The sequence below is a fragment of the Tauraco erythrolophus genome, chromosome 6 (assembly GCF_009769465.1).
Source record: "Tauraco erythrolophus isolate bTauEry1 chromosome 6, bTauEry1.pri, whole genome shotgun sequence".
Classification (NCBI taxonomy): Eukaryota; Metazoa; Chordata; class Aves; order Musophagiformes; family Musophagidae; genus Tauraco; species Tauraco erythrolophus.
The window spans coordinates 31,348,353-31,375,120 of record NC_141470.1 but is presented as its reverse complement, the minus strand read 5'-3'; the positions used below and the strand labels follow the sequence as shown (position 1 = coordinate 31,375,120).

Genomic DNA, 26,768 nt, shown 5'->3' with positions numbered 1-26,768 from the left:
AATTCAATTACTTTTTTGTAAAGATATATTATAAATTTATTTCCTCATTTATGGCATAAATATGTGGAAAAGTATGTGAGTTGCTACAAATATCAATGTAAATGGTATTCTTTGAAATTTATTTTCTCAGATTTGAAGACATAATGGCTAAGATTTTCAGCAAATAATTCCTATCCAAATCCACAGAAGTTAGGCACTTGATACCACTGAAAATGTGACCCATGAGTACTTAATATAGTGCAGATATACTGAGGGCCAGAGTATAAAGGCTAATCATTCATTTTAACCAGATACTCTTGGAAGAATACTTAGTAGTGATTCTCAACAGTAGAAAGAAGGTTGGAAGGAATAAGGCATGTAACTTGCTTCAATATTACTTTATTTCACTTACTTTCCAACTTCAGAAATACCCAAAACATTTAATTAAAATTCTCCAGACAATAATTATATCCTGTCGAAGCACTGCTATGCTTAAAAATAAGAAGCAAATGTCAATTAAAGCTTAGAAGCCGACAGAAAAATAGTCTGTCTCAAAAACAGAGTCTGTCTCTCTTCTCACAGATGTGAAAGATCTATTTGCTACTGTTGTTCTACCTGGATTAACTCATCTGCATTAAGCACAGCAGTATTCAGGCTGCCAGTTCCTGGAGTGGAAGCTCACACTGTCCTAGAAGGGGCTGACAAACAGCTTTGCAGAATAAAAAGAAGGAACCTAAGGGTCTGCTGGGGAAGAAACTGCACTAGGTAGTCAAGAGTGGAGTAGTCACAGTTTGCTCTCACACCTGCTATTCCCAGAAATCTGCCCTGCAGAGGACAAACAGCAGCAGGTGGGAATGACTGACCAAGCACAGGGAGGACTTAGTAAGAAGAGCAGGAGATAACGTACAAATGGACTGTTACATTCCCTTTAGTTGGCTAAAATGGTGACCATCCTTCTCTGTTTCCTAAGAGTTAATTTACTGATGTTTTTAGAAAATACTTCCTTATCTTGTTAAAAGAAATTTAGTAATTTTTGCCCTTTTATATCCACAAACCCCAACTGATGGCATGTTCCGGCTTGACTCAAAGCAGAATTGGTTTTAAAAATAATATAGTTGACCAGTGTAGCAAGTGGAAAAGGCAAACAACTTGAGCTGTGGAGCAATGGTAGCCTGTGAAAAGAGATGCCTGATATGGAAAGGGCTGTGGAAATAAAAAGGATGTAGGAGATGCCAGACTTGGGATGTCTCCTAGTTTTGAAAGAGAAGAAAGCATCAGGACACATCAGTTCTGTTTGCAGAGACGTTGGGAAAAGGAGGCAAGGGAACATTAGGGTGAATTGTAAGAGAATGAGGGAACAAGCATGAAGTGGGATAGCTATATGCAGAATTAATCCCATTAAAATTAAAAATCTGCTTCATAAACACTATGCTCAAATCTCAGGCAGATACTAAAAACTGACCAAGAAATTACTAAAATATGTGTAAAGGAAGCCAAACCTTGGCAAGAGTTGGAGGATGTGGAGAAGCAGAGCTCTCCAGAAGCGGAGTCACTTCGCCAGGCTGGCTTTAACCAACGACATTAAATCATCCAAAAACGCCAACTTTTTCCTAACAAAACACTTCTTTTTTTTTAAGTAGTACTTGCAGACAGAGGGGAGCAATAACACAGGAAATGTTTCCGCCTGAGGCTAGCTGCCACCTCATGCCAGTATTGCACTTATGTAGACCTTTTCAAAATCCAAATAACAGTTTCAAAGCCAGCTATTGGAGAGACTTTTGCACTCCCACATTACTGTCTTTTGCTATTGCACAACTGGCTGGCTCAACCTACTCAAACCTTGCCTTCAGCGACTGGAGTGTTGAGCTAGCCTGTTTACTTGCCTGTACAGACTGCCCGATTTTGCATTGTCATAAGGACTGGAAAGGGGAAGTGCCTGTAATCACACTGGGTGGCTCCTTCTGGGTTTGTTTGCACAAGGCAGTGTGCAGGCAGAACTCTGATGGTAACCTCTGCATCTGGCCTATCTAGTGATGCCGCTTGTCGAACTGTCCCAGATCTGCTCTTCTCAAGTACTCCTGTCTCTGAATAGTGGGATTTCCAAATACTTACATTAAACCCTATGCCAACGAGCCACAATCTCACCCCATCAATTTATGATTTTTTGGTGCAAGCAAAGACAGAACTCCATCTTAATGCCTAACTGAAGCTAGCCTGGAGCAGAGAGTATTTAACTTTCTTCCCCCAAGATACAATCCTAGTGCTATTACTTTTGCTGAATAGAAGAGCCATCCAACTTTACATGAGTGCTTTAGAAGAAAAAAATGTAGGAAATGTTAATTTGGGGTGTGGGTGGAAATTGGTGGCCTTGATTTGTTTGGATCCAAGTGAACATTTTAAGTCCTCCCAACTTACTTCCTCTCAACCTCTCAATGAATTCTCTGAAGAAGTTGCGTCTCCTTTCAGTTGATGGAAATCTTCCAGTCAGCACCAACACTCAGGGCTAAATTTTCCAGCGTCAGCGCAGAGGTCTTTGTATTGTATGTGAAAACCACTTCTTTTTCTTTCCCATCTGAACAGGACAAAAGAGGTTACTATATGATTTAAGAACTCTTCTGAAATACAGTTAAACATTACTCCCTCCAGTTTTTAATTCAGACTGTCCCTGCCAATGGTGAAAAGGATTGATTAAAAGAGAAATAGTAGTCAAATCTGGCCAGTATACACATAAGAATGCAGCAGAATTGGAAAAACTACTTCTTTTTTCCTGACCTTTCAAACTATGGTACATCAAACTATGGAACTAGTCAAGGATTTTTCTGAAAAAAATAACCCTTGTTTCAGCATCGGTTTTCTTCCAAGCATCCTTGAGACTGACTGGTGGAGGCAGAAAGTCCATGTCCACACGATCCCAAAGTGAAGGGATGTGCTTGGAAAGCAGCCGGAAATGATAAGCCCTTTCTCTAGATGCCACTGCCTATCCATATGGGATCCGTCACAACTTCTAGAGCTCCCCATAGTCAGGAACTCGGGATGCTTTTGAATGAGCAGGAGAACAGAAAAGTAATTCTGGCTTTCTCTGCAAGTTTCCTTTACTAGACTAGCAGGCTTACAGATCTCAGCAAATGGTCCTTTATTTGAAATGCCATCTCTAGTCATATTCCATGCAGGACAAAGTTATCTGAAATTGTTAATTCTGAACCACTTTTACTGATGTATCCATTGCCTTACAAAGCAAATGTTCTTCAGTTTTACATATAATACTAGTGGTGAGTAGCTGCTGGCTTGTTTCCCTAAATTCTGTCCTTGATATCCAAAAAGTAGCAAATAAAACTAAACAAAAATGTGCCTTATGCTATAATACTTCCTTTATAGAGCTGCCAGTTTGCCACCTCTAGTGAATGGCAGAAACGCAACGGTATTTCAGATAATTGCAGTAAAAGGGAAGACAGTTCATTACCCTTAGAACAGGCTGTCACAAAAGTGGGTTGCCTTCCAAATCCCAGAACTATCACCCGTTCAACCACACATGTAGTGTGGTATTGTCCACTTTCATCCGTGCAACTGAAAAAAGAAAATTATTTAATATATATTAGTTTTTGTCCATCAGTAAAAGCTCGACATCACATAAAGAAAGCACTACTTCAGTCTCACCTTGAAAGTTCCCTATACTGGTTTCCTCTCCTCTATTTACCTTTGTCCTGAAACAAGTAAAACTTCCTCCCATTAATTTTTTACTGCATAGCAGACTTCACAAAGTTAGAAGAAAAAAAACTTTGAGAAGATATTTTATTGCAAAAAGCGCAGCTTTGACAACCAGAAAGGTTCTGCAGGGAGGAATGAGTAAGCGGCTGCGTGGTCCTTAGTTGCCAGCTGGGCTAAACCAGGAGAAATGTATCTTAGAAAATACAAACATTACAGGTGTTGCCTATTTGCAAATCTCCCAGTATATCTTCTTTTGTCTCTCTGATAGGCTTCACTCTTGCTGATGACTTTCTTTGTATTTGAGTAAATCTGTAGAATCTGTAGATTTGACTAGACTGAAACAATATGAGATAACTCAGTATTTCATGTGTTCCTGCCCTTAGAGTTATGCAGAACATTGTTTACTTTTGCAGTTCTATAACAGATTCTGCATACTCTGGAACTTCGATAAATAACAGATGAGACTAATACTTCTACATCTGTGAGGTGGCCTCATGAACTGGAAAAGGCATTTCCAATGACAGTGTGTTCATGGCTTTTGTCCATGATTGCTGTTACCTTGAAGACAGAATGTTCTTGAGGAAAGAGAATTTCCGATACAGGAACTGCTTCTTGTGGAGATATTGAAATGAATGCCCATCATCTAGGTAGAGCTCACCTACTGCACAGGCCTGTGAAATACATCAGATGGAGTAGAAATTAACAGCATCTTCTAGTGCTGGACAAAGAAACTAAAAATGTCTTGCTATAAATTATGCTTCATAGCAAAGTATGTTTTTTTGCTTTTCTTTAGTGACTTGTATCGCTGGAAGGCTCAGGGAGTCCAGCTTTGAGAGTACTTTGAAGACTTGGACATCCTGGTTTTGTAAGTTGATGTGGGTGCCAGGTGTCATGTCGCTCATTAGAAAAGACAGTTGTGGGAAGTTCTCTCTCTGTGTCCAAGAGGAAGTTTGTGGCCTGCTCATTCTCTGCTCCTTCCTCCAAGGGATTACAGGAGGGCTGAGAAAGGTCAAAAAAAAGTTCTGTCTCTGCTATACTCAGATAGTCTCTCTTTGAGGGAACAGTGGGAGGGAGGTGGGAGCTTCCTAAGCAGGAGAAGTGGAGGAGAGCCATTGGGCACACAGATGCAGATACTATTGTGCTAACAGGCAGCAAGGACCTAAAAAGGTCAGATGGAATAAACTTTATAAAGGGAACGTTATGTCAGAGTACCTCTGCGTCCAGGGCCACGTGGAGTTCATAAGAAATATCTATCATCCATCCAGTGGATTTTCCAGCCGTGGTCTTTAGAGGTATCACAGTACCTCCCCGCTGGAATACAGGAATCTGCAAAAAACAAAGCCAGGTTAGAAAGGTTCACATACTCTGATCATACAATGTTAACTTGGAACAGCGATAATTGAAGCTTTCTCTTATCAAAGCTCAGAAATGAACTTCTACTACAAGTACATAAAGAAAACTATTCAACTAACAATGGGCATAGTAGAAATCTTCCTGTCTGTATACAAGCAAAATATCTTTGCTTGGAGAAGTCACCCTTACATCACCTACTTTTCTCTACCACCAGGGATACATTAGTGTTCCATCTAAAAACAAAGCAGATGGAACTTTTCTTCTCTACAAAAGCTATTTTACATTACTTCCTACAAGGAAACTGAAATGTCACTTTTCTGATTTTGAATGTTGACAAAACAAAACCTACTTGGTTTTGTTTTTTTTTTTTTTGTTTTGTTTTGTTAGGTTTTTTTTCTGCTCAATGGAAGTAGTATTTTAAAAGAAAAACATACATTCTCCAGTGTTACTGGGATCTTCAGAGTTCCTGGATCTTTCATTTGTTTAAATTTTCTGAAATCGTACCAAATCTAGGAAAAACAAAAAAAGAATGAGCATGACATATATGGCAAGATCTGTTCCTTCTGCAGATGCAGATTTAACTGCTTTAAGTGTGCCAGGTAGTTAATTCCCATAGAGATCTTCATAAAAATACTTTTCTTAACTTGTTTGGAGAACCTAGTCTGTTTTTCTCCTCATATTGAGAAGAACTCTAAGTGTCCTCAAATGCATTAGTGGAGTCACAAGGCTCTGCATGGTCTCACACACTCCCCTCTGCTGCTCTTTCCTCTCATTCCTCTCTAGAGTCTCAGGCTTTGCCTTAGGAGCTAATTTCCCCAAATCCCTTCCCTTCCTCCATCCCTCAGCTGCTTCAGCCAAATGCTCTTTGTAGGAGTGGATCACAGTGCCATCCTGTGGATAAATAACTTTACTTCTGAGAGGAACTGATCTCTGTACATGTCGAAGTCTTTGCTATGCAAGTCCCAGGCTACTGAGGCTTTTATTTCCTTGTTTAAATTTCCCTCTCCACAGCTTGTCTCTGATTTCCTTATGACCTTTCTTCAAAGATCCCTTTTCTTCCACATAAAAGAGAAGTTTAACCCAAAGAGAGACATGACAAAAGGGAATTGACAATTTAGTGAAGCAGATTTTTGGTGTCCCATGAGAAGCAGCAATCCTTGAAGGGAAATTTAAATTACAGAAGACCTGAGATTTGTGCAGCAGCTCATGGAAATGCAAGAAAGTAAATTTACTGCAAGCCAAGCATGCAAGGTATCAAGCTGGACGGAAGGTTCAGAGCGGCACAGAATGACCACCCAGCACTTGGCACAGCGGCAGTGCTCGGCAGTTACGAGATGGGGAGCTGGAAGTTTGCTGTATAAAATACTTCTTTGGATTGAACAGCTGAGCAGCTTCATATTTGTCTTCACCTCCTCTGACCCTGGAAGCAGAACACTCACTGCCTTGGCCTCCTGTTCCGTGACTGGATGCACCAACAAAGCATTTCCTGGAGAAAAAAACATAACATGGCTGTGGTTCTCAAGGCTGCATCTTATCGAAGCAGGAGCTATGTGCTCTAGGGTTGTCACTCTCCCATAGCCATTATAGGGGCTTGCTTGGGCACACCTTGTGCTTAGGTTCACTTTCTACTGGAAAAACAGGCATGTGTAGGGAGCTGATGTCTGTTTGGATCTTGCTCTGCTATGGCACTTGGACTCAGCTGGGCTGCACTGTATACCCACCAGCTTGGAGGCACTTTTGGGTCCCTCATAGTCTAAGAGATGACTGCCTGTTTGCTCTTTGGTTGGAGAAAAAAATATGCTTGTCTAACCAAAAGAGTGGAAGATGGGAATGTCTTTGTTAAAAAAAAAAATCTGCTTAAGCTTATTGCACTGGGGATGGTTCTTCTTTAGTACTAAAATATACATTAACATATATAGACTGTACAGTCTGATAAACTTCTTCCCTCCTGGCTCACTGGTGATGCAAGCTGAACTCCCAGAGGCCTCTGAAATGCTCTGCTTCACCACACAGCTTTGCTGCCATGTCCTGCATACCTTGGACAGACTTTTGCATGAGAAGTGAACATCTCCTCATTTGAAAGATGTTAGTAGGCACTCTTGAGCCCAAAAGTAACAAAAAAAAAAAAAAAGAAATGCAACATTCCCTTTCCAGATAGACTGAATGCACTTTACACAAACACACTTATGTCTTAAGCTTAATTTGTGAGCAAACTGACTTTAGCAGCCAGCCATATAGGAGTAAAAAACAATCAGGTTTGGATGGTAGCTGTTTGCTACTGTCATTTCTGAAGCAGACTGCGGTCTTAGCTGCTACAGTGAACTTCCATGTTTCAGGTCAAAACTAACCATGTTTTTTCAAAGTGACTAGTGAGACTGAACTCAGTTTTTGCATCTCATATGACCCCTATTTTCAAAGTGCCCTTAAAACCAGGTCTCTTAAGGAGGTCTCAAGTTCTATACTCAGTTACAATATAATTTTTAAAAGTCTTGGGCAGAATTTTCATGTTTTCTATTTGTCATGTAACACTCTATCCCCATAAAAATATTTAACTCAAATTCCAAAGAATGAGAATACACCTGCTTACCCAGCATGTACTCATTTTCCACACCAAAAGTTTCTATTTTCCCTGGAAACTCTACCCAGAGAGGCCTGTAGAAAGAAAGTGGGATTCAGTTAGTTTCTTCTCTCCCACCAACCCGTTCAAGGTCTTCTGGCATTTTCAGGCTTCATTTTCTCCCTCTCCTTACAAGGTACAGCTATCAAGAACTGAAGATAGGGCAAAGTCCTCTTCTGTGACTTAAAGTACACCTTTTGACTCCCTGATGAGAGTTCCGAGTAAAACCTGGGTTAAGACACTCCAATATACCTATGCTTTGGCCTCCTGCAGCCTCATTTTCTTCCCTCCTGCCTTCTTTCTTACAAACTTGCACTGCATATACCTTCCTTCTAGCAAAGGAGAGATGGATGAGCCTTTCTGTCACAGCCTACCAGCAACGCTGACACCTGATGATCTAGCTCCTGCAGCACAGTCCTCATTGTTCTCAGCAGCTCACTACTGCTTTTACAGCATGTCTCCTCCTGGTCACGACTGAAAAACCTGCATCAGAAGTTCAATTTCAGTCTTTCCCCAAAAACGGTAGTGCAATAACCATCTGGTTATAGAACAGTTGTGTATTTAAAGTTTGAGAGATTATGACAATAATAGCTCATTCAGAGATGCAGTCCGTGTTTCCTTACACAAAAAGCCTGGCTCAATAAGCATTGACTTGTTTGCTGCAGCCCTGCTGTTAATGTGCTTCCTATGAGACACATTTTCCACTCTGCAAGTCTCAGTGAGAAAAATACCATGCTTCCTCTCTAATTCTGTACCTACTGCAGCAAATTTAGCATAATCAAAGTTTCAGTTAATATTGTGGGCAGTGCACGTGTCAACATAAGCTTCACTTCAAGAAAGACAGAAACCCACTGTCTATGTCAGTGCATACAACAGGGGAATCTCCGCCTATGCATGTGCAAACAGATGCTCACACTATGTCTGTAATGCAAATGATCTTCAAAACTCAAACCATAACGCTCTTCAGAAGGACCTTTATGTTTTTAAAACTTAGGAGATGCATTGTATTTGCATAACAATAAGTAAAGGTAAACGTTGTGCTAAAGGATAGTTCTAGAGCAACCTCAAAGACCAGGGAGATTAATGGCATTCATCTCTTGCTGAAAGGATTGTTGCATTCAGTCCCACTGAGATGTATTCTTAGAGGTTAGAGAGCAGCAGAGCAAAAGTTTATTTTCTAATTTAATTTCTGTTCTAGATGATTAGATTCTCTACTAAAAGAAAAAAATATAAGAAATACTGCAGAAATAAATGACCAAATTATCAATATGAAATAAGCTTTTATAACAGTAACAATTCAGCAGTGACAAGTATTTTCATGAGGGGCAAAATGTTTTTAGGTCAGCAAATTCAGAGTCTGTTAAGCTGTTTTAAGTGTGCGCTGGAGTACTACATAATGTTGGTTATCATGAGGAGAAGTTTGGAGTCCTCAGTACTTTAAAAACATGTTTAAAGACTTTGCAGTGTTTATTGAGTTAGTGTGTTCCAGGTGTCATTTGGAAAAAAAACCCAAAACATATAATTTTCCTCTGAGAATCCTACCAAAACTTGCAAAATGCATGAAAATAGAATTTAGTAACATTTGTATGTATTTTCTTTTTTGATATTTAAACGCACAATCAAAAAAGTAAGAGATGGTAATTTAACTTCCCTTCTTCAAGTAAATTCCTTAAGATAATCACTAAACCTCCTGACTTATGCTCTTACCTCATAACCGGTTCAGCCGCTGTGTGTGCCCGATAGAACAGTGTGTATAAGTATGGCAGGAGGACGTAGCGCTCTCTAATGGCTTCCCTGATGATCTGGGTGTTCTTCTCCCCAAAGAGCCACGGTTCTCGCCGTTTGCTCTCCATGTTAGAATGACCTCTGAAGAAGGGCTGGTAGGCTCCAGCCTGATACCAGCGAACAAGTAATTCTGGTTCTGGATCTCCAATAAACCCTCCCACATCAGCTAGATATTGCGCAGACAAATAAAAATACACATTTTTGGAAATTATTCTGAAAAATGTGAAGTTCTCCTCTAACAAACATTCCAAGTGTATAAATCCATGCATTTCACAGTGTCTGCAGTTCTGCTGTTGGGCAGCTGCTTGTCCAAATAAGAGCGGAAAACTGGTGCACCAAGTTACTCTTCAATAAAAATCTGAAGAGAGCTTTTGGAGGCTAAGTGAGTGCCTTCCCTAGTGACAGAGGACTGCCACAGTGACGCTACGGAACACCACCTGAGGATTGCTGCTCCAGGTGAGGTGCAAACACTACATAAGAGTTAGTGGAGAAGTAATGGTGAGAGCCAGGTTATTGGCTTCTGAAACCAGACTAATCTGTGAAACTGCCTGGAAACACACTGGACTGTTGAGCTTTCCACCATCTGTGTTGAAGTCTATCTTGGGATACAAGCTTGATGGCACCAGTGATTTAAGCATAGTGAGCAACTCCAGCTAAACACCTTACCTCCACAGAATGAAATCCCTGCCATGCTGATGGTGAGAAGCATTGGAATGGATATTTTCAAGTAACCCCACTCTGCCGTGTTGTCTCCAGTCCACACTGCCCCTGGAAATACCCAGTTTGAGCATTACACAGGAAAGCTGGGCATACGCTTCAGCTTATGCTTGCAGTTAAGGAAAGAAGACAGGAATGGTCATGAACTACCGGTGAACTGCTGTTCATTGCAACGTTTTTTCTTTAGACACGCATGCTCCTGAAATATGCAATAAAAGCAGGTAGTGGTTTGTTGCAGGACATCGGTTGTTATTCTGCCTTTAACTTGTACACAGTTTCCCAGCCTCTCCTGATTTTTTTCATCACTTGCACTCTTGAGCTGACCGTGTCAGTATTTCTAAGATAGTTTCTATCCTCTCCAGACTTAATAACTACACACCAAACTTAATAGAACAAAGCAGCATGGAAGGCATCCAGCTTAGTCCTTACCATACTTCTGTGATCCAGCAAAGAAAGATCGTGTGAGGACAAACGGTCTCTCTTTTCCTGAAGAACGTCTGATGAGTCCTTCTGCAGTTGCCATTTGCTGAAAACAACAAATACAAAAGTCAGGAAGACAAGCTCTGTAATCAGGATATTTGCTACGCTGCCTTTTTAATCCTTCCGAGGTAAGAAAATTAAGAAATCTGTACTCACAAATAATAGCTATTACTAAAGCAACACTTTCTTACTAGAATATAATAGAACAACAAAAAAAAATTCATGTGGTCACAGCCAATCTCATTTACATTGTTATGGCAGAGAGGCATCGATGTTGTCACATTTTCTTGTGATCAGTCAGAGAGTTTATTAGCAATATCCAGCACAGCAAAGTTTCAGTCCTTGATGGAGGTTACAGAATACCTAGTACTGTGTAAATTACCACATTGGACATCTTCCGTGAGAATAGCTGCTGGTTTCTATCTCCAGATACTCTACCTGGTAGAATCCGTAGAGGTTGTGTACTTCCCGATGCTCCCAGTTGTTGTAGTGCACAGCATCTTTCTGCATTGTTAGTTCTGCCCCTTTGAAGACTGAAGGCTCATTCATGTCATTCCATACAAAGAGGATATTAGTGGATCCCTATGACACAGGGTTGCAATTAGGACATAACAGAGCCATTGCTGTGACTTAGTGTGTTTATCTTTAGTGGGTGTCAGACCAGTCTGGGGTATGAGTAGAAACAGCAGCAGCAAAGCAAGACATGGTAATTATACTCCTGTGGTCACTTGAAAGCTGCCAGTCATTCATCTCATCTCTGTGGGTGGCTCTTTCGGTCAGGGTAGCAGACTACAAGCCCCCTTGATTTTTGCAATTCTTACAAAATTCAGTAGGTACTTGTTATTCCTGCCTTTGGTGAGAGAAAAGAGGCAGGGAAAAGAGAAGTATTAAATAGCCATGAAGAAAAAAAAATCAGAGAAGGCCAGAAGAGAAAAACGGGAGAGGAAAAGCAGCATGGGAAACGTCTACTATGCATGTCTTCTAGAGGAGTGGTTTCAATAACCCTACTGCAAAGCAGAACTTCAGGGTGAGATGAGGTGGCAACTGGAGGTGTCCAGCAGTGTTCACCCAGACACTTTCAGCACTAGGCAGGAGTGCTGGAAAGAAGGTCAGGGTGAAACAACCATGAGCTATGAGAAAGCACTCCCACATCTATCACGGTAGTAAAAGCTGGAACCACAGCAGCTGTGTTAGATTATGGGTTGCTAAAATGCCTGCAGTTTGTCCATCCTACTGCTGCAACTAAGTGAGCAGGTTCACTAGTGGCATGTGGGTTCCAACTTTCTTAATGCAGACAAATCCTTGGAGAAAATTCTTCTGTGGTACTTCAGCTTATCAGGATATTTTCCTCTACATGATGATAATACAGCTACAAAAGCAACCAACTTGCTTAGCCAGAAGTTTATCTTCTCTCTTTACCCCATTTTCAGGATTTCTGGGATATGTAGTTCAGAGCGAGTAAACACACACCTTGTATGTTTTGAAGGCAAATTGATCTGCATACCATTTTCGTACTTCAGGATTGGTGAAATCCAGGTAACAAGAGGAACCTGTGGATGTGAGAGATCTCAATTATTGACCTGATTTTAAGAGCATGCATGCATTGTCTTTGCACCTAAATACAGCAGCCTAAAGCTGCAGTGCTTTCCACAATGGGCAGCAATAATGCGGTCAATATTGTTTCTGAGGCAAAAGCTCAAGAGCAATTTTCCAGACTGACTTGGAACTAAAGTGCATCCCTTGATTTTTCCCATATTCATTCATTTGCTGGGATTGTGGGCTTTCTGTCTGCAAAGAAGGGGGACAACCTCCTTTTCTTCTCTGTTACGAGATCTCCTCACGAAAAATAACGTGTCAAGTCACTATGTTATGATTGAATCAAAGTCTTCGGTATCAGAGTTCACTTAATTTCATCCAGCCTGTATCAGCTGTATTCACTGCAACAGACCAGACTGCATTTCTGTTACCCAAGACAAGTTGGGAAGAGGGTTGGCTGTTCTGTTCGACAAATCCAACTTTTTTAGCTCTAGGCACTGGGAGTACCTCCAGACCTAACAGACATAACAAAGGAAGTTGTACAGCTGAGGCAATTAGAACACCACTGTACCAAAGAAACCACAAAGTATTTGAAATTATTAATATTTTTAAAAATGCATGGAATGTAAGAATTTAATTCCACTTCCAGGAGTCTCAACTAAACTGTTCTGCAGAATTTTTAAACAGCTTGAAATGTAGAGACAGAGTGGGTTTTTTTTACCTGGCCAACAGATGCCCTCAAAATCTTTCCCATTTCTGTCTTTCACAAAATATCCCTTGTCTTTTGCCTGTGAATACACGGTATACATGGGATCAACCTTTATGTGGGGATCTATAATGACGACAAGCTGCCAGGATAAGAAAATAAAACACATCATTAGCATCAACTGTACTGAATAAAACAGTAAGAGTTCACTTTTGACAAAAGGCAGATAATGAGTTCACTTCAGGTAAAGAAGGTAGCTGTGTCACTAGTTTTAGAAAGCAGTTACCAGTGCTTGTATATGCTGTGCTAGACTTATGTATAATAGCTTAAATTTACAAGGAGGGCATGAATTCATGTTTACTCCTCTGAAATAAGGGCCAAAACACATTGTTTCAGATAAAAGCAAGTACCCCAATCCCTAAAAACACTATCTTTAATTCACTGCTGTATTCTTTGAATGGGAAAATACCTGACTTCCATGTTCATGTCCCTGCTTAAAATCATTTGCCTTAAGACATTTAAATATCTCTCACTTTGTATAGCCTACAACAGCAACAGAAGTTTCTATTTTTTTCAAACATCTATGTATTGTATTTTGCAGTTACTTTCTGCTGCCATTAACTGCCTTGCTGTAAAGCTGAGAAAGTACCATAGCTCCAACTAAGAGATTATTAAACTAGAATGCTATTTTCAACAGTCCCCTGTTCATTGACTTTTGGCAAAGATCAAGCATTAAGCAAGTCTACAACTTTTGGATATTAACTGTACATTTTAATATCTTTATAATTGCAGGGAAAATATTTTAGCTGTAAAAGCCGAAATAAAGGCTAAGCTAACAGACTGCACATCATACCAGGAATTCCCCAGAAGGAAAAAACATTTAGTTTATAGTAAGTAATTGTATCAACATAAAGGACAAATCCCAGTTAGTATAAGCAGAAAACAAAAAATATTATCAACACAAAGAAAAGCTGAAGCAGGGATAGCAACTGCCAAGGGCGAAAGCTCATGTTAAGTAGAAAGGTTCTCTACTGTGCTCATGAAGGACAGCACTGGGCTGCTTCTGTAAGATGGAGATTCACATGGGGCAAATTTAGGCTAATGGTCAGGGTACAGAACAAACTATGAAATAATAAAATGGCACGAGGAGATGAATTAATAGCTTGCACACTGGAAGCAGACTGCAACACAGTCTAATTTACTCTGTTGCAGTTAAACTGTTTCCACTATTTGAAGTACCTTGGCTAAAGCTAGATTGGGTAGCTTCACGCTACAAAGAAATACTTTATTTCTTCCTACTATATTATTTACCTTGCGTTTTTTCTTCCTGAGACATTCTTGCATCTTTCTGGGGTTCTGGAATTTCTTTTTGTCCCAAGTAAAATACCTCTTGCCATCTGTGTGCTCTATGTCCAGCCATATCACATCATAAGGAATGTCATGCTCATCAAAGCCAGCATCAACAGCCTTGACATCTTGTTCATCCTCATAATTCCACCGGCACTGATGGTAGCCCAGAGAAAAGAGCGGGGGCAGGGCTTGAGTGCCTAGGAAGAGTATATGAATGAAGATAACACTGTTAATGCCCTTCAGAATTTTATCTAGAGACACTAGAAAAGTTGACATGATTAATATGTAACTGTCTGAAGCTAGGGAATGCTGGCCTAAGTTGAATCTAGAGCATGTTCTTCATACCCAAGTGACTGAACTCTTGAAATAACAAACATTGCGACAGGCTCAACAACCAGAAAGAGCAGAGGGCTGTAATGATGATACAAGAGTGAGAAGGAACTTGCTATTCCATGCTGCTCAAGTGTTATTCCAGTAACCAATATAATTTTGTTCTTTTTCTCATGTAAAAATATTCTAGATGAGCTTAACTGTGAATAATGCAAACAACTAAATAGATTTTAATCAGGAGAATGCAATTCCTGTGACTGCTTGAACTCAAGTAGTGTAAACAGGCACACAGAGCTGCAGTACAAGGAGAACCGTGGAATTGGAATTGTTAGAAATTTTTAAAATTAGAAAACACGTATGTACATATGCATATGGCAAAAGGGAGCTGGTAAACTTTCCGAGTGCACTTCCGCTTGACGAGATCCTCTAGCAATCTGCCTACTTTCCTATTCCTGTTCAGCTGAACCACATTCTCTCCATAACATCCATGCAGCAAACAATCATTGCTAACACGCTAAAGAATTACCAGGGAATGCTTCTGTGATTTTAATTGTCTTTAGTACATAAAGCATTTTGCTTTCATAAAATGTTAGTCCTTTTGCCTCCATTTTTTTATTCTCTCCTGAGCCTCTCACTTCTTTCCTTTGCCACATCTGCATGCCATCTCTGCTTCCTTCCCTAATGGACACACTGGACAGTTACCATCTTCTTTCGCTACTCTCCAGGATACATTACTTTATAACTTCAGTCTTTTCTCATTATAAGGCAGCCTGTCTTGATGGTGACTGGCAGTTCTAGCCTCCTGTGTCTGCCCTCTTCACCTAAGGGAGAAGTTTCAGATAGCAGTCACTATGCTGGCTTTTCAATTAGGGCCAAGTTTGATCAGCTGCAGATGCTAGGGAAAATAAGGACCAAGACCTGTCTTCACAAAGCGCCAGCCTTTGCTCTACAAACTGCAGTTTGGGAACAACTAGCCTCCTGCACACAATGGGCTAGGTAAATATCAACCCACTCTTGGGTACAGCATGTTCCTCAGAGAATCTCCTAGTTGAACGTGCCATACTGACTCCAATTATGTGAGACAGTACCTGTCAGTTGTGCAAACTGCTTGAAGATATCAAATGCAGTGGGTCCCATCAGCAGGAAAACATCAATGATCCCACTTTCTGACATCCAGCGCACATCAGTTAGAGGCACTGCTCTCTGCTTAACAGTCTCTGCAGCAGATCCAGATGGCATGTGCTTTGAAGGAAATCAAGATAAAAGCGAGTATCTCTCTCCATCAAACTTTTGTTCAGTGAAGGAGCAAAGATGGAAACCCACAAAATTGACTAAAACCTACCTGGCAGGTATTAGGAAAACACACTAAATGTTTCTCATATATCCTTCACAAATCCTTTACCTTGCATACTGCTTATACAAAATACAGAGTAATAGTTAATGAGGAAAAATGGGTAATGAGAGGTAAAGTAATTAAAGCTTTTCTGTAATTAAAGACTATGCATTTTCTGCAAGACCTTTGAGTAATATCTATATCATGAGTAATAAAGAAAATTAATAATTTTAACCACGTAATGAAGTGTTGGAATAAGGCAAGATTTTTTTCACTGTTTCCATTTTAACAGAATTCACATGTTTGTGTTTCAAGAGTCGAGTGAGTTAATTTCCTGAACATTTCATGTTTCTTGAAGGTTAATTACATTCCATAGAAGAATGAGCCTACTAAGCAGAAATGAGCCACAATTCCAAGAATTTAAAACTCAGAAAAATTCCTCAAATCCAAGAGATTGTCAAGATTTCTGTCCACCCTTTTTTCTGCCTGCCACATCCACCTGTGTAGATTTTTTCTGCTCCAACATTATATATTTCCCTTCTGCCTTCTCCTGTAGACCTGTTAAGATACAAGTTCTATAACTTGACTCTTGAAAGGAGTCATGTCCTTGTTCTTTTCAGGTGTTTAACACTACAAATTTAGCAGTAGGGAGGTCAGGAGGAAGAGATCGACAATTCTTCAGTAGGGAGCAAAAGATAAACCTCTAATAATGTTGTCATATTGCTGTTGGCCCAGCCCTAGAGCTTTTTCTTTAGTTATTAAATTCTGAGGAAAGCGAGCAACTCTCACCTCAGCTACTGCCTTTGTACTAATATCCACCAGCGTTTCTGAAGAGTTGAGCCAGAAGATCCCCAAAGTCCTGTTAGGCTTGTGTGCTAAGAGAAGGGGCACTGAACCATAAATGCCTATTTTGTCATGTATCTTGTGGCCGAAGATATCCAAATTGTAAAGCCGATAGGCATCACCATCGCTAGGACAAACAGATGTGTGTGTTAGATGTAAGCATCTTGCACTAGGACAATTTTAGTTTTATTGCTATTACATTAAACTCAGTGAACACTCTATGTTATGGTCTTCTGTTTAGCACCCAGAACTGAAATGTGGACAGCCTAGATTACTGCTTCTTTGCTTTGATACTAGCTATCTGATTCAAGCAACATTTTTGCTGCCAGTGAGGCTACAGCTCATTTGCTCTACGTTCTACAATAGGAATCCCATCCTCCTATGGAGTTGCTCTTTTCAGAGCTCTACTTAAACATGACCAATCCTGCAATTCTAAAAAAAAAATCATGGAAAATTGAGAGAGAACAGAAAGGGTCATTCATGAAATTGCAGAGTGGAAAGGGAAAGCAGAACAACTTACTCCACGTGGACAGGGCCTAAGATTCAGCTTGCTGTCTCATTAAACTAAAATATATACTATATAATACATAAATCTCAAGTTGTTGTCTGCATTAAATTCTTAAGACAATGTTATAGCTCTCCTGTACAAAAACAGTACTGCTTTCACTAGGAATCTGCCATCTTTACCTGGTGTTTTTGAGAAGAAGTGCTTCTGTGTGTTGTGGTATTCCATAAACATGGTCAAATCCATGTAAAGAGAAGTCCACGCCTACAGAACTAGGACCTGTGGGAATAACATTAAAAGACAAGGCCACAGAGTTCCATTTTCAGGTTTAGCTGAAAGCAACAGAGCAGAGCAACCTAACTGAAAAAAAAAAAAATTAAAAAGTAGGTTTTAATAATTAGCTCCTTCATAGTTGCTTTCAACTTCACTTTCATTATTATTTATGCACTACAGAGGTAATGTTTTAAACAGATTTTATTGCATTTATTCTGATTTTGATCTGCTTAAGAAGATAAAATGAATCATATCAATGGAAAAAAATACATGTGATAGTGGGTCAATTCTTTATTCTGTATTCTGTAGTGAAACTGCTTCAAATTATCTCCTGTTTCTATCCCAGTACCTACAAGCCAAGCTTTGCAGCACAGTGGTACAGCAGAGTGGACTTTAGCCTGTTTTCTACTGCTCTTCTCTTCAGCCTCAGCCAGGGGAGCTGCATGCACAAAAGTCTCTGCCAGTGATATCATCTTGTCACATTACTGAATCCAGAGCAACTTTCGGCAGGTGACCAGAGATCCTGTAGACTGACAAGCAGTGGCTTCAGGATCAGAACCTGACCATATAGACTACTCCAACACAGAGAAACAGAAAAAAAAACATGATGCTGGCCTAATACATCAGATACAGCATGAACAACAAGGGCAATAGCTTCCTGCCCTTGTGTCTTCACCGTGAACTGAAGAAGCCCCTGTCATTAAAAGGAAGCTCTTTCAGATTTCCCTCTCCCTACTGCAGCTGCTGGGTAGTGCTGGTTGCTATAAAAGCGTGTCTGATAGTGGTAATGGACAAAGCTAACCAACTCAATTAATGCAGAATACAACTGGACAGACAGCAGATGGTCATAAATTTTGGTAATGAATAATTTAAATTGTATTTGAGCTACTGACCTACAGGTTTCTGTAACCTTCTTATTCCTTAAGACTGCTCAGTATTTCCTTTTGTAGTCTCCTACTTAAAAAGAGTTTTTCTGTGACAATTATTAATGCTTAGATATCATGATTTCTGATATCTCCTGAGAATAAATTACAAGTGAAATTAATGTTATGTGCTGATACTAAAAGAGAAATAAAAGAAAATAAAAAGGAAGTAATGCATTATATATCCATCAGTCAACATAGACAGGGTTATGTTGTGACAGAAATGGTAAACAGTGAGCTGACGAAATGGGTTACATTTAATGTGTTCCCTCCCAAACAGAAATAGAATTAATATTTCCAGTACTTTTGTCAAATTTGTTACCCATCACTGGTATCTGATAGGCAAGCTAAAAGAAGTGAGTGAGACACTAATAAACACTAAACAGAAAGCAGACAGAAATATAAATGAAAACAGGTATATACAAAGCAGTAAAGCTGTTTTCAGAACTAGACTGAGACTTACCATGAGCTTTGATGTCTAAGAAATCGCCAAATTTCTCTTGCCAGAGACCTAGATCCCCTTGTTGCTCCTGTATAAACAGAAATAGCTAAACCTAGCAAATGTAGCTGCTCACACCATGTATTTCTAAGAAAAATCTGTTTATTCACATGAGATCTGCACTTTGTTAACTTCTTTTTTGCCAAATACAGTTAATATAAACAAATCCAAAACACAATTCAGATCCTGCTGCAGGAATTTACACTGAAGAACTGATGTGCTAGTGGAGAACACATGCACTCTGCTACAGCATAAAAGTAATACGTGAGGTCTTGGATAGAATCACAGAATGATAGAATAGCCCAGGCTGGAAGGGACCTCAAAAGCTATCTGGTCCAACCTTTCATGGGAGAGAGAGCCTAGATGAGATTATAGAATCATAGAATCTAGCACCCTGTCCCTTTGCATCTTGAAAACCTTCAGTAATGGGGACTTCACCACGTCCCTGGGGAAGTTGTTCTAATGAATGATTGTTCTCACTGTAAAAAATGTCTTTCTTCTGGATGTTGAACATGATTATGAAATGCAAAGATTTCATGGATGGAGCCAAACAAGAAAACCTAAACAAACAGAAATCAACCTGCTCCCCTGAACAGTAAGAGTCAGACAACAAAATGCTCTCCAGAGTCTCTGGAGTCCTGTGTGTGTAACTGATACTTTTAGCCTCCTTCAAATTTTAAGCCTCGTGCCCTGCCATTTGTTGTCCTAGAACTTCCACTTTTTGCAGTGTCCTTCCTGGTTTTCTTCTCTACATTCATCCCAGAATAAGTGGACGTGGCCTCTTGCAGCTGTGTGACTCTCCCAAAGCAAGCATGCTCCCTGGCAGAACTCAGAGTTCAGACACAAGTATGCTGAAGGCAGCACAGCTCCTGCCATTTATAACAGGATTCTGGAGTAAGCAGCCATCTGCTCTACAGGAGGCTAAAATTACACGATGGACATAACTCAGCCTCCTGAGAAAACTGGTATGTGCCTTTACGCACTGCCAAGATCTAGTCTTTTTTCAGAGAGAATCTTACTTCTGTATTAAGTGTGAACATACGTGGAGGCATATTTTTAGACTGTTACAAAACAGCTCTTGGTCTTTTGAAATTATTTTTGCAATGAATAGGGAATTTGAAAATGATCAAACATCACCACAAAACTCCCTTTTACACATCCATTCCAAATCAAATGAGAGAACAAAAGAGAAAGAAATTCTAAATAAAAAGGCCATAAAAAAAACATTTTTTGAGCCAGATCTTCCTGACTGATGTCTTCTACAGCCCTGGTAAAACATATAAACCTTTATTCAACTATGAATTTGCAAAATATCTCAATATGAAATACCAGGTCCTTTTGAATTTCACTGGAAAGTGGCTAGACTATGTCTGTAAACTTAGTACCAGAAGAAATCATGAACATGTGATTCTAATTAACCAATTCTCTTTTCTACAAAATATTCATGCTGGAAATGGAGTAAGCATGGGTTACCTTAGAGGAATCACTTGCTATCTCCTTCTTGTTTTCTGCTGTAAGTTTTCTAGTGAAAACGAATACATAGAAATAATCAGTTTATTGTTAACATGAAGAAGGATTTCAAATAGAAAATTCATATAGCGCTATGCATTGCCTTATACATTATGTAAGAGTTCTGCTGCTTGACTATTCTGAAAACTGTGTCATATCTGAGAGCTCTAATTGGCAAATCATTTTAATATTCAATGTCTTAAAATAATCTTCACTCCATATTTGAGTTAGGTTGACTTCTTGGCCTTTCACATTTATTTCTATCTGCGTTGCTGTTTTACCCACCCAGAAGATCTTCACTTCTTTTGTTATTCTCTGTTGAGGACTCTCTGTTAATTACAATTTTTGAAATAATGCTCTCTAGGAAAGATGCTTGCTATATTCTTTTTCTAGTCATGACATGTCCTGCACTGTGGTTTCTCACCCTTCCAGCACTTTGCAGTTAGATTGACCTGTAAAATCTTGCAGCAATATGGCACATAGCAAGTCGAACAAAACTTACTTCAAGAGCTTATATGGTGAATAAAACTTGCCTAAAAAGTAAGTTTAGTCATAAAAGGAGACAAAACTAACAACGTGATCATACTACCAACACTCATTCCCAAGGGGTACCAGGATACTTCAGTGTTTTACAGAATTGAGTCACTAAATTAGGTTGGCATTTTGCACATGGCTGCTGCAAGGGATCAAAACAGTCTGCAGTTAACTGATCTACAATTTCTTTGTTAAAACTCCACCATGGTACTCACTGGTATGAAGTAAAAGAGAAGACATATTTCAAGGCATAAGAGCTTCTATCACAGAAATTGTAATTCCATAGAATTGTTCCATCGTCAGCTATAGCACAATCAGCACATACTACAATGCCATAGACAGATACAGTACCTATCACTGGGAGGTGGCTGTAGGTGCTCAAAATATAACAATCCATTGGAATTCATGCTCAGAACAGTCTCACCCTTGGACCATAGCTCAACCTGGAAGGGGCTTGCTGTGACTTGAAGTTTGTAGTCCTCATTAACACTCGACAGCACCAAAACACCTGTCTCCTTTTGGGATACAGAGAGTCTGGCAAATGAAAAACAAGAACAGCTTTATATGAATCAGCAGCACATAAAATCCACTGTAACTAAGCAACAATTTGAAACAAAAGATGGGCTGAGAATATCCACATAGATTGTAAAACCTCAAGGCTAACCTTGAGGAAAAGAATGTCAGAAATACATGCTTTGTTCAGGGTTCACTACACAGTGCAACAAGCGGCTACAGAACTGTCGTGAAAACTATGCAGAGCTCGCACTCCTTTCACATTAACAGGTAATACCTTAGGTAAAAACAATGCATCATAACAAGTAGGCTGTTTCTGACTGGGCCAAATAGCCTCAAGTTTCTTACGCGTATGACAAAACTTTCTCCTATGTATTTAACATGAATTTTTGAAAGTAAATTAACGACATGCATTTTTATTTTCTCTTCCTGTAACAACTTTGTATTGTAGAGAGACAACTGTAGTGTAGCGCAAATGAGGGAGAAGGGAAAACACTCTTGCAAAGGAAGCTGTAGAAACTACTAAGATGCTAAATCATCTTCCCATCACTTACTTCTGGGTGGTAGGTTCTTTTATAAGAACATCAGGAACTCTGTATCTTGCTCTGAGAGGAGCTGCTTCATCAATTTTAAGCCTGAAAATATTGCCTTCTACTTCACAAATTTCTACTTGCAGAAGAACCTGTGAGCAAATAAACAGATAAACTGGTAGTGATAAAAAATACTAACTTACTTTTCAACTCAACATCACCGAACATTTACTGTCCAGAAAAAAACATGCCTGCTTTCTCATTTAATGTTCTTTAGCATTGCTGAGCAACAATCATCATCCATCTGAATTAACACCAGCTAACTCTACTTCTCCCCTTTGAAGAAGCAACTCTTTTTAAGCAGAGTCTTTATCTTCAAGTCTCTCATGTCCAGCATTTTGTAGCTCTCCCTACAAGCAGCATGGAAAACAGGTAGGATACACTAATCTCGAAATTTGGACAATTTAACTACTGTGCTGTCAATGTAAGTGCGGGATACTCCTGAGATGTGGAATTTTTGCGAAAACATCAGTGTTTTGTGTTCACTAGTATTCACAGTGGTGCTGACACTGATGAATTGTATTGGTAAGACACCTAAAAAAATGTGTAATACTGTCCTACCCACTGCAATTTGCTATTTTAAAGTTCAGGGAACTGGGAAGTCACTCTGTTCTAGCTCATTAAAAATAACTCTTTTTTATTCAATAGAGGATCTCTACACCACAAGTCAGATTTTTTTTATGGTTTTTCCTTAATCTTTCCTCCCATGAGACATAAATCTGGCTGAAGAATTTTGGCCTGATATCTTTTCCTTCTACCTGGAAGCCAATCAGCCTCTCTCTCTTCAAAGGTATGAAAGACTGAAAGAGCCATAAGACCAGAAGGAGCGTAGGCAAGAGAGAAAAGATTAGTTTGGAGTTCCAGATCCTGCTTCCTAGGAAATATTTTACATTATGCCATCTTTGTGTAATCCCCCAAATAGTCTAGGAAGCCACAGAGCATTCAGTCTTTCATCTACTTTAAGATCTAGACGAAAAATAGGCTCCTTTTTCTGTGCTGACTGCAAAAAAGGTCAGGATTAACAAGAGGCAGAGAATACATTTATGCAGAGTATCTACATAATGTGACGCTTAGAGCAGGGAAGAAAGCTGTAGTTTCAGACTCCCAGAATCTGAGGAGGGATTTGAAACAAAAGACTCCCAGAATCTGAGGGTTAGGTTGCCTGTTCCCTGAGTGATTGTGCTAGATGCTATGCTGTTAGAGAAATAGAATACACCTCTCTTCCTGGCTGTCTTCTTAAATGTGAATCCTTTGATGGGTGAGGAAGACTTATTTTTTTAAAAAAAATGCTTTTGAGGAAACACAGGAATACAAAGGTATGGTTAGGAGGTGCTGGAACATAGACCTTATTCCATTGCAGAAAAAGAATTTATTATTTTGGAAAAGCAGAGAAAATTCTGAAGTAAAACTGTATTTTTTTTTTCAGATGAAGAGAGTTCTATTCAGATTTTTTTCATAAAGTCGTTAAATATTTTTTTTGTTCCTTAAAACACCTGCTTTCGTTGCACGGTGTCAAGTTGTCAAATAAATACTGACTGGTAAAGACATCTTTAGTGTCATACTTTGCATTGTATCTTAAGTATCTATCACTGAAGAATCTCAAAGCCTTCTACAAATATTATCAGAGTTCTTGATAATATTCCCTGCTCTTTCTGCTCTTAAGAAAGCATAAGTGCTCTCTTATGCTAGGTGGTATCTCACCTTATTCTTCTCATGAATAATTTGGAATTTGACATTCTCATCGCTTAACGTGACTGAATCCAACAATGCTCGATACAAGGATTTTCCAGGATGTAGAAGTTTCTGACGCCTGTTGAGATAGAAAATTATTTTTGGTTTCCCTGATTGTTGTGGCTTCTATGACACAGAGAGAATACTATTGTTAGAAATGTTTACTTAATAATTCTGTCTTTAATTTTTTCAAATACAATTATTATCAGCACTTCAAGTCAAGGGGAAAAAAGAAGGAATATAGTTCTGAGCACAGATACATGTTTATCGATGAGACGTTAAACGGAGGGGTTTGGTCACCCATCACCACCTGACAGGGTTTTTTTAAACAATAATAGTCTTAATTCAAGTGTCCAACTAAATTCTCAGTAGTCCAATTACATTCTTCACCTTTCCATGACCCCAGAAATTTCAGCTGAATAATCTGTTTCATTTCCTGTCAGATACCACTGTTGGTCTGCAACCCTCTGGTGAACAGCGTCTACATTCTGTGGTGATGACACAGAATACGTTTGTAATTTGTAAACTCCTGAATACACACTGAGGAAATTGTTTTTCAAGGAATGCTCCTGAGCCTGCTAACTGAGTTTTGACTACAGCTTTTAACCTTGATGATGTTTTTAGGATGGACACCCTGAAACAGAGGCTCTTTCAACTGGTTGTAGAATACTCCTTGCTGAGCCCAGGTTTTAAGAACTATTTGAAGATATGTGTCTTGGAGGCTACCTTAAAGGAAAGCTTCGTTAGAAAACTTTGTTTCCTTGCAAAGATACTGCACAAACGTGAGCAATTAGATAAAGAATTTCTTTTGAAAGCATAGCAAAGACAGGATCTGATGCTTGCCAATGTGTGGCAACCTCCTGCTGTGAAATTAGATGTGTTAAGTTCAAATGGCAACAGGTTAGAAAGGGCTGGTGTGAAAAGAGGAAGAAGCCCTGCTCCCACTTGCAAAATGTTATTTGGGGTTTTCCGAACATAATTTCCCACAGAACAGAAATGAGTATCTGTAACTGTAACCTAGTACATCAGTGATTAATTGCTATAACACTGGGCAATCATTCTTTCCACCCAGGCAGCATGGGATAAAAGACAATGGAAGACAGGAGGGGAAGAAGGGTGAGGGAGAGGTATCTCAGTTAGAAATGCGATGAGAAGCTTAAGATTAAGATTAAGCTTTAAGAGACTAATGAGTTAGAATTTAGATTTGATGCTGAATTCTGGCCAAGGTACTTGTTCAACAGGATGGTCATCATGTATGCTATTGTCATGGACTAATGGTTTGCATTGAGAATTCTGTGGTTTTGAACTAAGGATATTCAAGAAATATCCACATCAAGAAAATGACAAGAGTATACCTGTAAGTAAAATATTGCTGGGGCTTTGTCAGATGAGAGGACTGACTCTTTTGAATTTTAACAGAAGAGGTTTTGGATGTACGATTCCACCTTTTAAAATATGCTGATTATTGCTTGCTGACAGGTGAATGGAACGCTTTGAAAGATAAAACCTGAAAGTAGCAGACTTGCTGTGATTAAAAATCAATGTGTAATTGCTTCCTGTATCTTTTAATATTACTAGTTTTGAAAAAAAAACCCTACACTACAATTCTTCTCTTTACCTGTAAAAAGCGATCTGGTTGCATTCCTTAAAGGTGCTTTTGCCCACAGCCTCATCTTGGACACTAGAAAGAGCAGATAAAGATATTATGTTTACATGTATTCACCAAATCCCTGCTGAATGAATGATCAGATGATAGGGGTCCTCCTCAGAGGGCTAAGGATTTAAAAGAGTGTAGACCACTGTGGTGACATAAAATGTGGTAGACTTTGAACTACTCTGTTTGGATATGGGAAGAATTTCTTACATGTTTAGTTCAATGTTAAACCATTTCCTTCTAAACTTTGATAATTTTGGCGAACCATTGAATCTGTGACTTACAGAGCTGAATTTTTCGGGCTTTGCATGTTGAAGCCGGGTCTCTCTCTGCAGCCCTTATGGTTAAATATTACGTTCCATTAATAAGAACGGAGAAAGAGGCAGGATTGGCCAAAAAGGAGAAATTCTGCACTCTTCTACCTGCAGTAGGACCAACGAGGCAGGGAGGCTTCTGATGGCCTTGCTGACAGCTCTATGTTATCTCTAGGCTTGGGGTAAGTTTTAGATCTCTTAAATAACAGCAAATTTTTGGCTTGCCTGAAAAAATGGACTGCCAGTAGCGTCTATCACCAAAATACTTTCCACAACATGCTGAGTTCAGACACACATGGAAGAGAATTAGGTATTAGTACTGGCAGACAAAGAGCTGATGCTTAGAAAATCCTTATTAATTATATACGTGCAGCATATAAATGCAGGTGGCAGCCATGAAGACTCGGTCAATTACTGTGCACTAAATACTAATAGGCCTGGATTATTATTAGAGACTTCACAGTAACCATATATTTAGGCAATTTAACTCTTGCCAAATTTGCCTGAAGATATCCCTGCACTTTCGGGTCTGTGCACCAGGTCCGCGGGTCTCTGTCGCCGTGCTTAACACCCCGCAACCGGACGACTCTCCAGCGGTGCAGCGTGCCGCGCAACCTGCGCTCGGCCCTCCCTCCGCGGCCAGGTGCGCAGGAGGGCTTTGCCCCGGAGGGGCGGCGGGGACAGCACCGCCACGGTCCCCGCACGCCTGCTCCCCAGCCCCGGCCGGCTCTGCGGCCGAGCCCGCACCCCGCCGCTCCCCGGGGAAAGCTGCGGAGCCATTCCGGCAACACCAGGAGCGAGCAGAAGGCCGGCCAAGGAGCGGCTACCGGGCGGTGTTACCTGATTTCCCCCGGCGTGACCGCCTCCATGGCGGGGCTGCCCAGAGCGGCCACCGGCGGGGCGAAGAGGTGACCGTCCGCTGCCTGCGGCAGGGCCCGAGCAGCGACCCAGAGGGAGGGGCGGCAGCCACGGGAGCGGGGCCGCTCCCC

At 40.0% G+C, this 26,768-nt stretch overlaps 1 protein-coding gene across 1 annotated transcript; it reads right to left on the bottom strand.

Annotated features, from left to right (window-relative positions):
• Positions 1–1,768: 1,768 nt before the first annotated feature.
• Positions 1,769–26,648, bottom strand: GANC (glucosidase alpha, neutral C). The gene is made up of 24 exons (XM_086612876.1): positions 26,620–26,648; positions 25,430–25,492; positions 23,782–23,890; positions 22,045–22,172; positions 21,329–21,511; positions 20,408–20,456; positions 18,899–18,965; positions 17,422–17,518; positions 16,681–16,861; positions 15,647–15,800; positions 14,190–14,425; positions 12,894–13,020; positions 12,107–12,186; positions 11,075–11,218; positions 10,586–10,682; positions 10,106–10,207; positions 9,362–9,605; positions 7,625–7,689; positions 6,447–6,523; positions 5,472–5,546; positions 4,897–5,010; positions 4,243–4,355; positions 3,440–3,543; positions 1,769–2,551 (listed from the first exon to the last, which is right to left on the bottom strand). The coding sequence occupies exons 1-24, from the start codon at positions 26,646–26,648 to the stop codon at positions 2,442–2,444; spliced, it is 2,748 nt and encodes a 915-aa protein (XP_086469002.1). The 3' UTR covers positions 1,769–2,441.
• Positions 26,649–26,768: the final 120 nt, after the last annotated feature.

Excerpts from the sequence above, each read along its gene's own strand:
- GANC (XM_086612876.1), bottom strand. The coding sequence starts at position 26,648 with ATGGAGGCGGTCACGCCGGGGGAAATCAG. Across the intron at positions 20,457-21,328 it reads CAGCCACCTCCCAGTGATAG|AAAACTTACAGCAGAAAACA; the intron begins GTACTGTATCTG and ends CGTTTTCACTAG. Across the intron at positions 3,544-4,242 it reads AAGAACATTCTGTCTTCAAG|TTGCACGGATGAAAGTGGAC; the intron begins GTAACAGCAATC and ends TTCTTTTTTCAG.